The sequence below is a fragment of the Amblyomma maculatum genome, chromosome 11, assembly GCF_055883805.1.
Source record: "Amblyomma maculatum isolate TAMU_Amacu chromosome 11, ASM5588380v1, whole genome shotgun sequence".
In the NCBI taxonomy this organism is placed as follows: Eukaryota; Metazoa; Arthropoda; class Arachnida; order Ixodida; family Ixodidae; genus Amblyomma; species Amblyomma maculatum.
The window spans coordinates 162,476,124-162,492,228 of NC_139354.1; the positions used below are offsets into that span (position 1 = coordinate 162,476,124).

The following is a 16,105-nucleotide window of genomic DNA, read 5'->3' on the forward strand; positions in this document are numbered from 1 at the left end:
CTGCAAAAAGCGTCCTAAAACCGCATTTGTCACCCTTGATGGCCTCTTTGAATTTACCGTCATGCCTTTCGGTCTTTGTAATGTCCCTGCTACATCCGAGCGTATGATGCATACGATTCTGCGTGGCCTGAAGAGGAAAACGTGCCTTTGTTACCTTGACGACATCATGGTGTTCTCGCCGGACTTTGCGACCCACCTATCTCGCCTGAAGCAGGTCTTAGCATGTCTTGCAAACGCCGGTCTGCAGCTCAACTAGGCGAAAAGTCGCTTCGCTGCTCGTGAGCTAGCCATTTTATGCCACTTTGTGTCCAAGGAGGGTATACGTTCTGATCCCGCCAAACTTCGAGTTGTGACTGCGTTTCCGAAACCTACTACCATCAAGCAACTATGGACCTGTGTTCTTTCGACGTTTTATACAAAACTTTGCTTCCATTGTCGCCCCGCTGACTGAGCTCCTCTGCAATAACTCTGATATTTCGCTGTGGTCACCAGCATGCGAGGACGCCTACAACACCTTGCGCCTACTCCTCACAGCCACGCCCATCCTGCGCTATTCTGACCCTCAAGCGCCCACCGAAGTGCATACAGACGCCAGTGGTTTCGACCTCCGTGCTGTGCGTACTCAGCCCTCTGGCTACGGTGAATACGTAGTCGTTTACGCCAGCCGTACTCTCACGAAAACCGAAGCGAACTACTCTGTAACGGAAAAGGAGTGCTTGGCCATTGTTTGGGCACTCACAAAGTTTCGCCCTTACCTTTACGGCCGCTGTTTTGATGTAGTCACGGACTATCACGCCCTATGCTGGCTTCCATCGCTCAAAGATTCCTCCGGCCACTTGGCACGTTGGGCCCTGCGTCTGCAGGGCCGAACCGATCTGATTTACCGATCTGGTCGCAAACATAAAGACGCCGACGATTTGTCTCGCTCGCCACTTCCAACCGACCTTGCCAGTCTCTCCGCCTTAGACTCCGTGGAGTCATCGATCGACGACAGTGCCATGCCCGCCGAACAACGAAAGGATACATGAATCGCATCTCTTACTGTCTAACTTTCTAACCATTCAGCAATTACCCTTTCACGCTCCCTTCGCCATCAAGCTTCCCACTATAAGATTCAGGATAACCTCCTTTACCGGCGCAACTATAACTTAAGGGGACGAAAAAGACTCCTCGTGATTCCGCGCCATCTATGGACCCATATATGTACTGCTTTTCCCGCCGATCCGCAGTGCGGTCACGCCGTAGTTTTCAAGACGGACACGCAAATTCGTCTTCGCTACTATTGGCGCGATATGTAAAACTCAGTTCTTAGGTACGTTCGATCGTGCCTGACTTGCCAACACCGCAAATTTGCCTCTCACCGTTCGGCTGGTGAGTTACAGCCTCTCACATGGCCGCTTAGACCCTTCGACCGCATAGGAATCGACCTCTATGGCCCTCTTCCGTACACAGCTGATGGCAATTCATTGTCGCCATCGAGCCGAAACCGCCGCACTCCCAGCTGCAACAGCTCGCGATGTGGCCGGTTTCTTATTGAAGAACATCATTCTCTGTCACGGTGCTCCTCGTGAATTGCTCAGCGACAGAGGCCGTGCTTTCTTATCTGACGTCGTTCAAGCCCTGCTCGCTCCGTGCAAAATAACTCACCGGACTTGCACCATCTACCACCCGCAAACAAACGGCCTAACATCATCATCATCATGATCAGCCTGATTATACCCACTGCAGGGCGAAGGCCTCTCCCATATTTCTCCACTTAACCCGGTTCTGTGCTAGCTGCATCCACTTGACCCCTGCGAACTTCTTAATCTCATCCGCCCACCTAACTTTCTGCCGCCCCCTGCTACGCTTTCCTTCCCTTGGAATCCAGTTTGTTACCCTCAGCGACCATCGGTTATCCTCTCTTCGCACTATATGTCCTGCCCATGCCCATTTCGTCTTCTTAATTTCCACTAGAATGTCGGTAACTTGAATTATTTCCCTGAGCCACTCTGCACGCTTTATATCTCTTAATGTTACCACTACCATTTTTCGTTCCATAGCCCTCTGGGTTGTCCTCAACTTAATTACAACTCTCTTAGTTAGCCTCCACGTTTCAGCCCCATAGGTGAGTACGGGCAAGATGCAACTGTTCTATACTTTCCTCTTGAGCGATACCGGTAAGCTGCTAGTCATAATCTGCGAGTGCTTGCCAAATGCGCTCCATCCCAATCTTATTCTTCTTGTTATTTTCTTTTCATTGTCGGGATCTGCGGTTGCTACCTGTCCTAAGTAGACATATTCGCCTACTACTTCCAGTATTTCGCTACCTAATGTAAACTGCTGTTCCTTCCCGAGGGTGTTGAACATTACCTTAGTCTTCTGCATATTGATTTTCAGGCCTACCTTTCTACTTTTTCTGTCTAGGTCATCAATCATTATTTGCAGTTCATCCCCCGAGTTGCTTAGCAAGGCAATGTCATCAGCAAATCGCAGATTACTGAGGTATTCTCCATCTACCCTTATCCCTAACTGCTCCCATTCCAAGTCTCTGAATACTTCCTCTAAGCAAGCTGTGAATAGTACCGGGGAGATTGTGTCTCCTTGCCGAACACCTTTCTTTATGGGAAATTTGTTACTTTCTTTATGCAGAACTATCGTTGCTGTGCAGCCACTATATAAATCTTCCAGCACTTTCACGTATGGCTCGTCTACCCCCTGATTTCGCAATGCCTGCATCACCGCCGAGGTTTCAACTGAGTCAATGCTTTTTCGTAATCAATGAATGCTATGTATAAGGGCTGGTTATATTCCGAGCATTTTTCAATCACCTGATTGATGGTATGGATATGATCGTTAGTAGAGTATCGTTTCCGAAACCCTGCTTGATCCTTTGCTTGATTGCAGTCTAAGGTTGTGCTGATTCTATTAGCGATTACCTTAGTAAATACCTTATACGTAACTCACAGTAAGCTGATTGGTCTGTAATTTTTAAGGTCCTTAGAGTCCCCTTTCTTGTGAATGAGGATAATGTTTGCATTCTTCCATGGTTCCGGTACCGTCGATGACACCAGGCACTGCGTATACAGGGTGGCCAGTTTTTCTAGCACGATATCCCCCCCATCGTTCAGCAAATTTGTAGTTATCTGATCCTCTCCAGCTGATTTCCCCCTTTTCATAGTTTCTAGTGCTTTCTTGACCTCGTCCTTCGTCACTAGTGGAACATCTGACTGTTTTTCCCTAGCGCCAATCTCATTACGGTCCTGACTACTTTGGCTACTGTAGAGATCTGTATAGAACTCCTCGGCTACTTTGACTATCTTGTCCATATTAGTGATGACGTTGTCCACCTTGTCCCTTATCGCATACATCTGGTTTTTGCCTATGCCCAATTTCTTCTTTACCGCTTTAAGGCTTCCCCCGTTCTTTACAGCATGCTCAATTTTCTCCATGTTATACTACCTTATATCGGCCACCTTGCGCTTATTGATTAGCTTTGATATCTCGGCCAATTCGATCTGGTCTGTTGGATTGGAAGCTTTCATACTCTGGCGTTTCTTAATCAAATCTTTCGTCGCCTTAGACAGCTTACCGGTATCCTCTCTAACTATCCTACCGCCTACTTCTACTGCGCACTCAGTAATGATATCTCTGAAACTATTGTTCCTTGCTTCTAGGGTAATGTCGCCATCCTCGGTTACAGCTGAATACCTATTCTGTAGCGAGATCCTGAACTCTTCTGCCCTCCCGCTCACAGCTAATTCGTTGATGGGATTCTTTCCTACTAATCTGTTGCGTTCCTTCTTCAGATTTAGGCTAATTCGGGACCTCACCATCCTGTGGTCACTGCATCGCACTTTCCCGATTACCTCTACATCTTGAACAATGGCGGAGGTTGAACACAGTATGAAGTCAATTTCATTTTTAGTCTCCCCGTTAGGACTTTTCCATGTCCATTTCGGGTTCTTCCGTTTGCTGAAGAAGGTATTCATGATTCGTAAGTTATTGCGCTCTGCAAACTCAACTAGTAACTCCCCCCTGCTGTTCGAAGAATTAGATATCCACCACCACACAAAGCCCTTACAAAGGAGGAAGCGACCGGCTGGCGCAGATTACAGACCAACTCCTTTCCTAACCTACACATACTTAATAAAATGTTCCCGACACAATGGAGCCACCTGCCCTTGGTGCGATGCCACACCTACACTTTATCATATCTCGTGGGAATGCGAACGCAACAAAGCATTCCACCAACACGAAGACCCGAGTGCGGAGCAATGGTAGAGTCGGCTCACCAGCGGCGAGCTCGCGACCCTAAGGGCCTTAGTGCAGCACGCGACTGATGCAGCACGACTCAGTGGAGCCTTGGAATAGGGGCCCACCCTTGCTGACGAGAAGCCTCAAGTCGCCAGCGCCAGAGAAGACGACGGAGACTTCACAACCGCGAAACCCTTGAAATATCCAATAAAGTTTTCACTCACTCACTCCTAGAACCAATGCCATAGTCACCTACTGCCTTGTCCCCTGCCTGTTTTTTCCCTACCTTGGCACTGAAGTCGCCCATTAGTACAGTATACTGCGTCTTTACTTTTCGCATTGCCGATTCTACATCTTCGTAGAAACTTTCAACTGCCTGGTCATCGTAACTACATTTAGGTGCCTAGGCCTGTACGACCTTCAGTTTATACCGCTTATTAAGCCTAATTACGATGCCTGCCACCCTGTCATTAATACTATAGAATTCATCTATATTACCCGCTATATGCTTATTGACAAGGAAACCTACTTTTTTGTCGCCTCTCTGGTAAACCTCGATAACACAGTACATATGCCCATCCTTTAGTACAGTATATGCCTCATTCGGCCTCCTAACCTCACTAAGCCCTATGACATCCCATTTCATACCTTCTAGTTCCTCTAACAGCACTGCTAAACTAGCTTCACTAGCTAGGGTTCTAACGTTAAACGTTGCCAGGGTCAGTTTCCAATGGCGGCCTGTCCAGCGGAGCCAGAAGTTCTTAGCACCCTCTGCTGCGTCACAGGTCTGACCACCGCCGTGGTCAGTTGTTCCGCAGCCGCTGGTGACTGAGGGCCGGTGTTTTGTTGAGCTTAACATGAGAGGTAGCGGCCAATTACTGCACCAGGGTGGCCAACTCCTGTTCTGTTGAGGGAGTGCGTTTCCGGAGGTGTTCACCGGCATCAGGTCGCACCCTAAACCTGTTAATGCAATTCCATCGACACGCGGATTATTTTTTTTTTCATCCGGTGGGGAATTGCGCGGCACCGGTATTTGAACCCCGGTCCTCTAGCATGCGAGGCGGATGTTCTACCGCTACGCCACCGCTTCACCTGCATTATTTTTACCCTTTCCTAATTGGTGGAAATGACACAAATGGATGTCAGTTCGGTTGCTTCAACATCCAGTTCTGGTGCTTTCATCAATCAGGCAAGAGCAAAAATGACACTTTCAAAATTATACAGTACAGGCCCTGGCTAGCAACACAACCCTTATGCATCAAAATACCTCGACATCAAAGCCAACGCTACAGTCCACCCCCGTGACGGCTGTCTTACTCACTGCGCCAGCATCTCATAGCGGCCTAGCTATCACTGAAATTCGCATTAATCATAAAAGTAAGTAACTAAGTAGTCTTTGCTGGATGCATTCCTGCTCCTAAGGGTGAAAAAATCATTACAAGGCGCACAATAAGCACGCACAATAATGCAGTTATCAAACCACCCAAAATGATAGGGAACTGGTACGAAGCGATGCCTATCTTGTTCATCTCAACTCCATGTTTTTGTCTCTTGTCACTTTTTTATGAAAATCATGCATGACCCTCTTTTGGGTTTCAATTATGCGTGGCTAGGATATGGACAGATTTACTAGACAGGATTCGAGTAAGCAGTGAATAAGTGTATGATGTGAATCTCTCGTGATATGTATTGGACAGTCTTCAGACGCATAGTTTGCAAAAAGTAACCAATCAACAAGGTTTACTTCTTAGTCGTGAAACATAGCACTATCCTACCTCGAAGCTTTAAACCTCTAAAGCTTTAAATCTGTAAACCTGGTAAAAAGCGCCTTTTTTTAAATATTCCTGTCTTTAGAGGTGTCACTAAAGATCCGCTATGTAGCTGAGAAGCAAACATTGTGGCTTGGTAAAGACGGCATGCGCAATAAATGCAGTGAATGGGTACATTTTGATATTCCGACGGTGTGCTCCCAGCTTTGGTATCTCCATCGAAGTAGGTAGACATGCGTTACAGCCTTTTTCAGCTGACATGATAAATAAACAGCGCTAAAGACGAGGACGAAGAGCAAAAAGCAAGCAGGACCGTCCTTTTTGCTTCGTGCACTTCGTCCGCGTCTTTAGCGCTGTTCATTCATCTGTCACCGTACCAACTTCCCTAGTTGTCTCTTCTATTTTTCAGCTGCATTGTTCAAAGAACCCAATCAGAACAATGAAACTTCATAGGAGTAAATGAAGGAGCACTATGCTTCATGGAAATTGCATAAACATATATTATGGAAAAGAACTCCTCTTCAAACCACACACACACAAAATACTTTCAATATGGAGTTAGCGAGTGAAATTGGAGAAAAATAATTTATTCCTTCACAAATAGCGCGTGACGTTTTAGAATGATGTTTAAAACAAAATATTTTAATAAGAATTATAGTAATCGAATATTTAGGGGATACCCCCAAGGTGGTGAAGATTTTTAATAAGGGAGTAGTTACTCATTGGCATCCACAAACGAAAGCTGAAAAGCTTTCGCAGAAGCTTCGTAGTTAAAGAAAAATTCGTCCTGGTCCGTATCGAACCCGGGACAACCGCCGGAAGGCTTTGTCAAGTTCTCCGTGGAGCGGCCGGGACGAATGATCGGACACAGAAAATATGGGAGCTTAAGGACAGGGAGGAGACACATGAACGGTGACTTACCACAGTTTTACTTGGAACCTCCGCAGTTTTTGCTTTGTCTGCTGGGTGTGGTGCCTTGTCAAGTTCTCGGTGGGGGCGGCCGAAGCCGGGGATCAGACATGGGGTATATGGGAGGCTTAGAAGAGGGAAAGGACGGGCGATGATTTACAACAGGTTTATTTAAAACCTCCGTAGTCGTTTCTTTGTCTGCTGCGAAAGAGTGTGGCGCCTTGTGAAGTTCTCCGTGGGGGCGGAAACGAATATGGGAGGCTAAGAACAGAGAAAGGAACCACGAGACACACAAGCGGTGACTTAACACAGTTTTACTTGGAACCTCCGCAGTTTTTGCTTCGTCTGCTGGGTGTGGTGCCTTGTCAAGTTCTCGGTGGGGGCGGCCGAAGCCGGGGATCAGACATGGGGTATATGGGAGGCTTAGAAGAGGGAAAGGACGGGCGATGATTTACAACAGGTTTATTTAAAACCTCCGTAGTCGTTTCTTTGTCTGCTGCGAAAGAGTGTGGCGCCTTGTGAAGTTCTCCGTGGGGGCGGAAACGAATATGGGAGGCTAAGAACAGAGAAAGGAACCACGAGACACACAAGCGGTGACTTAACACAGTTTTACTTGGAACCTCCGCAGTTTTTGCTTTGTCTGCTGGGTGTGGTGCCTTGTCAAGTTCTCGGTGGGGGCGGCCGAAGCCAGGGATCAGACATGGGGTATATGGGAGGCTTAGAAGAGGGAAAGGAAGGGCGATGATTTACAACAGGTTTATTTAAAACCTCCGTAGTCGTTTCTTTGTCTGCTGCGAAAGAGTGTGGTGCCTTGTGAAGTTCTCCGTGGGGGCGGAAACGAATATGGGAGGCTAAGAACAGAGAAAGGAACCACGAGACACACAAGCGGTGACTTAACACAGTTTTACTTGGAACCTCCGCAGTTTTTGCTTTGTCTGCTGGGTGTGGTGCCTTGTCAAGTTCTCGGTGGGGGCGGCCGAAGCCAGGGATCAGACATGGGGTATATGGGAGGCTTAGAAGAGGGAAAGGACGGGCGATGATTTACAACAGGTTTATTTAAAACCTCCGTAGTCGTTTCTTTGTCTGCTGCGAAAGAGTGTGGCGCCTTGTGAAGTTCTCCGTGGGGGCGGAAACGAATATGGGAGGCTAAGAACAGAGAAAGGAACCACGAGACACACAAGCGGTGACTTAACACAGTTTTACTTGGAACCTCCGCAGTTTTTGCTTTGTCTGCTGGGTGTGGTGCCTTGTCAAGTTCTCGGTGGGGGCGGCCGAAGCCAGGGATCAGACATGGGGTATATGGGAGGCTTAGAAGAGGGAAAGGACGGGCGATGATTTACAACAGGTTTATTTAAAACCTCCGTAGTCGTTTCTTTGTCTGCTGCGAAAGAGTGTGGTGCCTTGTGAAGTTCTCCGTGGGGGCGGAAACGAATATGGGAGGCTAAGAACAGAGAAAGGAACCACGAGACACACAAGCTGTGACTTAACACAGTTTTACTTGGAACCTCCGCAGTTTTTGCTTTGTCTGCTGGGTGTGGTGCCTTGTCAAGTTCTTGGTGGGGGCTGCCGAAGCCAGGGATCAGACATGGGGTATATGGGAGGCTAGAGAGGTAGAGGGAAAGGAAGGGCGATGATTTACAACAGGTTTATTTCAAACCTCCGCAGTCGTTCCTTTGTCTGCTGAGAAAGAGTGTGGTGCCTTGTGAAGTTCTCCGTGGGGGCGGAAACGAATATGGGAGGCTAAGAACAGAGAAAGGAACCACGAGACACACGAGCGGTGACTTAACACAGTTTTACTTGGAACCTCCGCAGTTTTTGCTTTGTCTGCTGGGTGTGGTGCCTTGTCAAGTTCTCGGTGGGGGCGGCCGAAGCCAGGGATCAGACATGGGGTATATGGGAGGCTTAGAAGAGGGAAAGGAAGGGCGATGATTTACAACAGGTTTATTTCAAACCTCCGCAGTCGTTCCTTTGTCTGCTGAGAAAGAGTGTGGTGCCTTGTGAAGTTCTCCGTGGGGGCGGAAACGAATATGGGAGGCTAAGAACAGAGAAAGGAACCACGAGACACACAAGCGGTGTCTTAACACAGTTTTACTTGGAACCTCCGCAGTTTTTGCTTTGTCTGCTGGGTGTGGTGCCTTGTCAAGTTCTCGGTGGGGGCGGCCGAAGCCAGGGATCAGACATGGGGTATATGGGAGGCTTAGAAGAGGGAAAGGAAGGGCGATGATTTACAACAGGTTTATTTCAAACCTCCGCAGTCGTTCCTTTGTCTGCTGGGAAAGAGTGTGGTGCCTTGTGAAGTTCTCCGTGGGGGCGGTAAGGAATATGGGAGGCTAAGAACAGAGAAAGGAACCACGAGACACACAAGCGCTGCCTTACCACAGTTTTACTTGGAACCTCAGCAATTTTTGCTTTGTCTGCTGGGTGTGGTGCCTTGTCAAGCTCTCGGTGGGGGCGGCCGAAGCCAGTGATCAGACATAGGATATATGGGAGGCTTAGAAGAGGGAAAGGACGAGCGATGATTTACAACAGGTTTATTTCAAACCTACGCAGTCGTTCCTTTGTCTGCTAGGAAAGAGTGTGGTGCCTTGTGAAGTTCTCCGTGGGGGTGGTAACGAATATGGGAGGCTAAGAACAGAGAAAGGAACCACGAGACACACAAGCGCTGCCTTACCACAGTTTTACTTGGAACCACAGCAATTTTTGCTTTGTCTGCTGGGTGTGGTGCCTTGTCAAGCTCTCGGTGGGGGCGGCCGAAGCCAGTGATCAGACATGGGATATATGGGAGGCTTAGAAGAGGGAAAGGACAGGGCGATGATTTACAACAGGTTTATTTCAAACCTCCGCAGTCGTTCCTTTGTCTGCTAGGAAAGAGTGTGGTGCCTTGTGAAGTTCTCCGTGGGGGCGGTAACGAATATGGGAGGCTAAGAACAGAGAAAGGAACCACGAGACACACAAGCGCTGTCTTACCACAGTTTTACTTGGAACCCCAGCAATTTTTGCTTTGTCTGCTGGGTGTGGTGCCTTGTCAAGCTCTCGGTGGGGGCGGCCGAAGCCAGTGATTAGACATAGGATATATGGGAGGCTTAGAAGAGGGAAAGGACGAGCGATGATTTACAACAGGTTTATTTCAAACCTCCGCAGTCGTTCCTTTGTCTGCTGGGAAAGAGTGTGGTGCCTTGTGAAGTTTCCGTGGGGGCGGTAACGAATATGGGAGGCTAAAAACAGAGAAAGGAACCACGAGACACACAAGCGGTGACTTACCACAGTTTTACTTGGAACCTCCGCAGTCTTTGCTTTGTCTCCTGGGTGTGGTGCCTTGTCAAGTTTTTGGTGGGTGTGGCCGAAGCCAGTGATCAGACATGGGATGTATGGGAGGCTTAGAAGAGGGAAATGACGGGCGATGATTTACGACAGGTTTATTTCAAACCTCCGCAGTCGTTCCTTTGTCTGCTGGGAAAGAGTGTGGTGCCTCGTGAAGTTCTCCGTGGGGGCGGTAACGAATATGGGAGGCTATGAACAGAGAAAGGAACCACGAGACACACAAGCGGTGACTTACCACAGTTTTACTTGGAACCCCCGCAGTTTTTGCTTTGTCTCCTGGGTGTGGTGCCTTGTCAAGTTTTTGGTGGGTGTTGTCGAAGCCAGTGATCAGACATGGGATGTATGGGAGGCTTAGAAGAGGGAAATGACGGGCGATGATTTACGACAGGTTTATTTCAAACCTCCGCAGTCGTTCCTTTGTCTGCTGGGAAAGAGTGTGGTGCCTCGTGAAGTTCTCCGTGGGGGCGGTAACGAATATGGGAGGCTAAGAACAGAGAAAGGAACCACGAGACACACAAGCAGTGACTTACCACAGTTTTACTTGGAACCTCCGCAGTCTTTGCTTTGTCTCCTGGGTGTGGTGCCTTGTCAAGTTTTCGGTGGGTGTGGCCGAAGCCAGTGATCAGACATGGGATGTATGGGAGGCTTAGAAGAGGGAAATGACGGGCGATGATTTACGACAGGTTTATTTCAAACCTCCGCAGTCGTTCCTTTGTCTGCTGGGAAAGAGTGTGGTGCCTCGTGAAGTTCTCCGTGGGGGCGGTAACGAATATGGGAGGCTAAGAATAGAGAAAGGAACCACGAGACACACAAGCGGTGACTTACCACAGTTTTACTTGGAACCTCCGCAGTCTTTGCTTTGTCTCCTGGGTGTGGTGCCTTGTCAAGTTTTCGGTGGGTGTGGCCGAAGCCAGTGATCAGACATGGGATGTATGGGAGGCTTAGAAGAGGGAAATGACGGGCGATGATTTACGACAGGTTTATTTCAAACCTCCGCAGTCGTTCCTTTGTCTGCTGGGAAAGAGTGTGGTGCCTCGTGAAGTTCTCCGTGTGGGCGGTAGCGAATATGGGAGGCTAAGAACAGAGAAAGGAACCACGAGACACACAAGCGGTGACTTACCACAGTTTTACTTGGAACCTCCGCAGTCTTTGCTTTGTCTCCTGGGTGTGGTGCCTTGTCAAGTTTTCGGTGGGTGTGGCCGAAGCCAGTGATCAGACATGGGATGTATGGGAGGCTTAGAAGAGGGAAATGACGGGCGATGATTTACGACAGGTTTATTTCAAACCTCCGCAGTCGTTCCTTTGTCTGCTGGGAAAGAGTGTGGTGCCTCGTGAAGTTCTCCGTGGGGGCGGTAACGAATATGGGAGGCTAAGAACAGAGAAAGGAACCACGAGACACACAAGCAGTGACTTACCACAGTTTTACTTGGAACCTCCGCAGTCTTTGCTTTGTCTCCTGGGTGTGGTGCCTTGTCAAGTTTTCGGTGGGTGTGGCCGAAGCCAGTGATCAGACATGGGATGTATGGGAGGCTTAGAAGAGGGAAATGACGGGCGATGATTTACGACAGGTTTATTTCAAACCTCCGCAGTCGTTCCTTTGTCTGCTGGGAAAGAGTGTGGTGCCTCGTGAAGTTCTCCGTGGGGGCGGTAACGAATATGGGAGGCTAAGAACAGAGGAAGGAACCACGAGACACACAAGCGGTGACTTACCACAGTTTTACTTGGAACCTCCGCAGTTTTTGCTTTGTCTCCTGGGTGTGGTGCCTTGTCAAGTTCTCGGTGGAGGCGGCCGAAGCCAGTGATCAGACATGGGGTATATGGGAGGCTTAGAAGAGGGAAAGGACGGGCGATGATTTACAACAGGTTTATTTCAAACCTCCGCAGTCGTTCCTTTTTCTGCTGGGAAAGAGTGTGGTGCCTTGTGAAGTTCTCCTCGGGGGCGGTAACGAATATGGGAGGCTAAGAACAGAGAAAGGAACCATGAGACACACAAGCGGTGACTTACCACAGTTTTACTTGGAACCTCCGCAGTTTTTGCTTTGTCTGCTGGGTGTGGTGCCTTGTCAAGTTCTCGGTGGGGGCGGCCGAAGCCAGTGATGAGACATGGGATATATGGGAGGCTTAGAAGAGGGAATGGACGGGCGATGATTTACAACAGGTTTATTTAAAACCTCCGCAGTCGTTCCTTTGTCTGCTGGGAAAGAGTGTGGTGCCTTGTGAAGTTCTCCGTGGGGGCAGTAACGAATATGGGACGCTAAGAACAGAGAAAGGAACCACGAGACACACAAGTGGTGACAGTTTTATTTAGAACCTCTGCGCGGAATATATAAAATCACGCATGCACGGCATCCGGAACATTCAGGTGCTGGCGGATCTCTGGCCGATTTTCGAAATAGAACTGTCAGCGCTCGTGTGTCTCGTCTATCGTTTTCATGTGTCCTCATCCTTTCCGTGCTGTTCATTCCTGTTCTGCCGTAACATGTGTCACGCATTTATTGCATCCCACGAACGTATCACCAAATACTTGAATAAAGCGCGCCAATAAATAAAGTTGTTAAGATATTTGGTCGAAAATTTGATGCCTTATAACAAATTAATCTGCCTTTCGATGACTGCTGAGAATTTATGCATAATTTTTATATTCACTGCAGCAAGTTATTTGGACTGCAATTTCAAATGTCGGCCATACGCTTTGAAAAAGTGACGTCGCTCAACGGTGTTTTCTGTACTGAAGGCGCCAAGCAGGACTCCATACAAATTCCCCGCTGTATAAAAGTGAGACGTAACCTCTCTGGCACACACGGCAACTGCTTTAGTGTAGATTTTTATATTTTTTTATATTTTGCCTCGTGAATTAATGTAAGGGCATTTATTCGAGGAGTCACGCCTTTGCGATGTGACGGTGTCTCCTTCTCCGCAGGTTACGTGTTCGGCGGTGAAGTGCTCAGGTTCTTCCACGGTGGTGACGAGTGCCTCACCATTCCTCCCAACTGGAGCGAGGAGACCAGCCAGAAGTGAGTTCACAACAATGGCTCACTCTATTCGACGAGAACCCTGCAGTGTTCTCCTCTACGTTCAGGCCAGCTGTAAAGCATACACTCTGATTCTTATTTTAAACAATCGCAACTCACCTCCTCTGAGTTAAATTTATGTTTGCTTTTTAGGTCAAACTCCACCAACTTGGAGGGTGCCAAGATTACAATGACTGTTTTGTTTCATTTAGGGATGACGCGTAGCATTGCTCTCGCGATGTCTTTATTAACGTTCGCCATTGCTACATGTGGCACCATTATCTACACAACACTTGCGGGAGCTGAGCAATAATAAAGAACCCTTCAAATAACCGGTCCTACCATCTCTTTCTCTCTCCCAGCATCATCGTCTACGAAGGCGGCGCCGTCCTGAACCAAGCTCGTTCGCTGTGGAGGCTTGAGTTAGTGCGCACAAAGTGAGTAGAGCTCCACTCTGTTCTGTTACACCTCCTCGATATGATTTGAATGCAGCTGTGCCTCATATTACGCCTTTCTAGGCCGTGGGCGCGGTATCTGTGCGCTGATGTGTCAATCATCCTGATGACGTCAGCATAAAAATAAAATCATTCATTGGGAATCGAACCTCCGTTCTCGGATCCTCAGCCGAGCGCTTTCCTCGGAGCCGAGCCGAGTGCCCGGGATCGTGAAACGCTTGTCTACAGTGAGGATGATAGTAGCGATGACAATGATGAAAGTAGCAATGATATTGAATGTGCATTTAGCTGATTATAATAACAAACGTGATGAACCGTATGCAGCCATTCGCATTTCTGCTGCGTCGATTCCACAGTGCTCTCGGAACTTCTTTTTTTTTTCTTTAAATTTTGCTCAAGGAGTTCACAGCGGCGTAATGAGCGCGTCGATGATAGGCCATGTCTAAAGGCTGCGGCAGTAATCACTGCCGCAGCCCGCAAACGGGCTCGCTGCATTCAACCAGTGCGCTCCAACTGCGAGCGTTCGCAGGCGTTGCTGCTGGCGCGACTTAATGAGCCAATGTCTACGCCGGATTTATCGCGTTTCGGGGCTGCTTCGGCGTTGGGCTCTGGTGCGGGTTATTTCTGCAGCGGCCGCGACTCTTCGCATTCACCCACGTAAAAATGATCCTTGCAATCCTTATGCGATAAATGCGTTTTTTTCGCCACATGCTTCCAAAGGTGCCGACGACCAAAATGCAGGATCACATCGTCCGCTGCTTGTGCATGCATCTGGCGGGATAATTTCACATTCTGTAGTCAGCTGCGCCGAAAGCGATCGAAGATTGAAGAAATGAGATCGAAGATTACAACATCTGCCAGCTTCCTAGTTTTACCACACCGTCGGCGCATATTTAGTCATATTGGCTGGTGGTATGTACGCACGGTCCACAAGGGGCTCAAATCAAATTTCAGTCCGAGAACCTTATCAACGGTACTATAATAATTTATCCGCTCTCTGAGTATATGTTCTGAATATTAATCACCCTATCATCGCTGCATGATCATCACCAGGCAAGACTTAGTAAATTGAAGAACTACTAGTTCATAGTGATTTATCTCTTTTCGAGGAAATAAAAACCATTTTCACAGCAGTTTGTAAACGGAAGCAATCGAAAATTTGTTGTGTTATCGCGGTGAATCCAGTACAGCATTTAACTAAGTTGATGACATCACGACGTTCAGTTAACATTGTGGGGTTCTGCCAATCCTGCTAACCTTCTACACTCCCAGCTTCCTTTATGCAATATTAAGAGTATTCTCTTACACGTGCGTACATGTTACCACCGGCCTGAATTAATGTACTGAAATTTTTCTGGCCAACCTTCAGAATGATTCTTCTGTTTGGGATCACCAAATTAAACAGAATTCACCAAAAATCGCTCTGCTATTTTCATTTGTGCAATTATTCTCGCTTTGCCAGTGTAACATTTATGAAAAAAACAACAACAACAACAACCGATCTTCCCGTTCTTTCTTTACGCAGTCGAATATCTCGTTTATTTCCTTTTCACAAAGCTTTTTTTACCAATGAAGAGGTGAGACAATCACGTTTTATTACCCCTATTTACATTTAGTTTCGCATGAACCACAACTTCAAGGTTGGCGGGGCAAAGTGTCGAAGCAATCGTAATTTTTATTCCTTTCTTCAAACGACCAGCACTGACTAAAACCACCTTCCCATCTCCGTGTGTCCATCACCACAACAGTAGGCTTCAAGTCTGCTTTATGTAATTATCTTCATAAACTTGCCCAGTACACTTGTATTCTTTCTTTTTGTTATTGTTGTTTTTTACCACCCACTCCTAACCAACGACCCTGAGAGCAAATAAATAAAATGAAATGAAAGCATGCATCTTTAGCTGAGATATGTACTAGTAGCGCAGACAGAGAGTACTATTCCAAGCACCTTTAGCCATTGGTAACCAAGTTACCTGCAGAAATGATTGTCAGAAATGAAGCGAATTTAAGTTGAGTAAAGCCGAATTCTGCGATACAAATCGAACACAGCCACTAAGTAACGCATGCGCAGTGCGATTGGGATAATCATGAAATTGAAAAGGGCCTTCTGCTTCATATCAAAAGCACATAGGGACCTTGCGCTGGAGTGTTGAGTAGGGTGGCGCCGCCTCGTGGCAGCCAAGAAAAGCCTGACTGGGTAGTACAACGGCGGCTCTGCCTATGCTACAGCGCATATCTCGCAGGCTTTCTACGTCGATTCTTGCTTCTTTTTGCCGCTTCGTGAACGTTAAAAGAGTCGTCATGCATCATGGACATCGTTGTGAACCAGCAGTAGCCTAACGTTAAAGAAGAAGAAGAAACGCCTTCCGGCGAAATGCTCTAAGCGTGCGCCATGGATCTTGCC

At 47.8% G+C, this 16,105-nt stretch overlaps 1 protein-coding gene across 1 annotated transcript in view; it reads left to right on the forward strand.

Moving 5' to 3' along the window:
• RyR (Ryanodine receptor) overlaps positions 1-16,105 on the forward strand; it is a 1,181,579-nt gene that overhangs the window by 117,331 nt on the left and 1,048,143 nt on the right. Inside the window, exons 8-9 of the mRNA XM_084584752.1 lie at positions 13,156-13,249; positions 13,609-13,683. Of these exons, the coding sequence (XP_084440878.1) occupies positions 13,156-13,249; positions 13,609-13,683 (169 nt within the window). The remainder of the gene's footprint in view (positions 1-13,155; positions 13,250-13,608; positions 13,684-16,105) is intronic.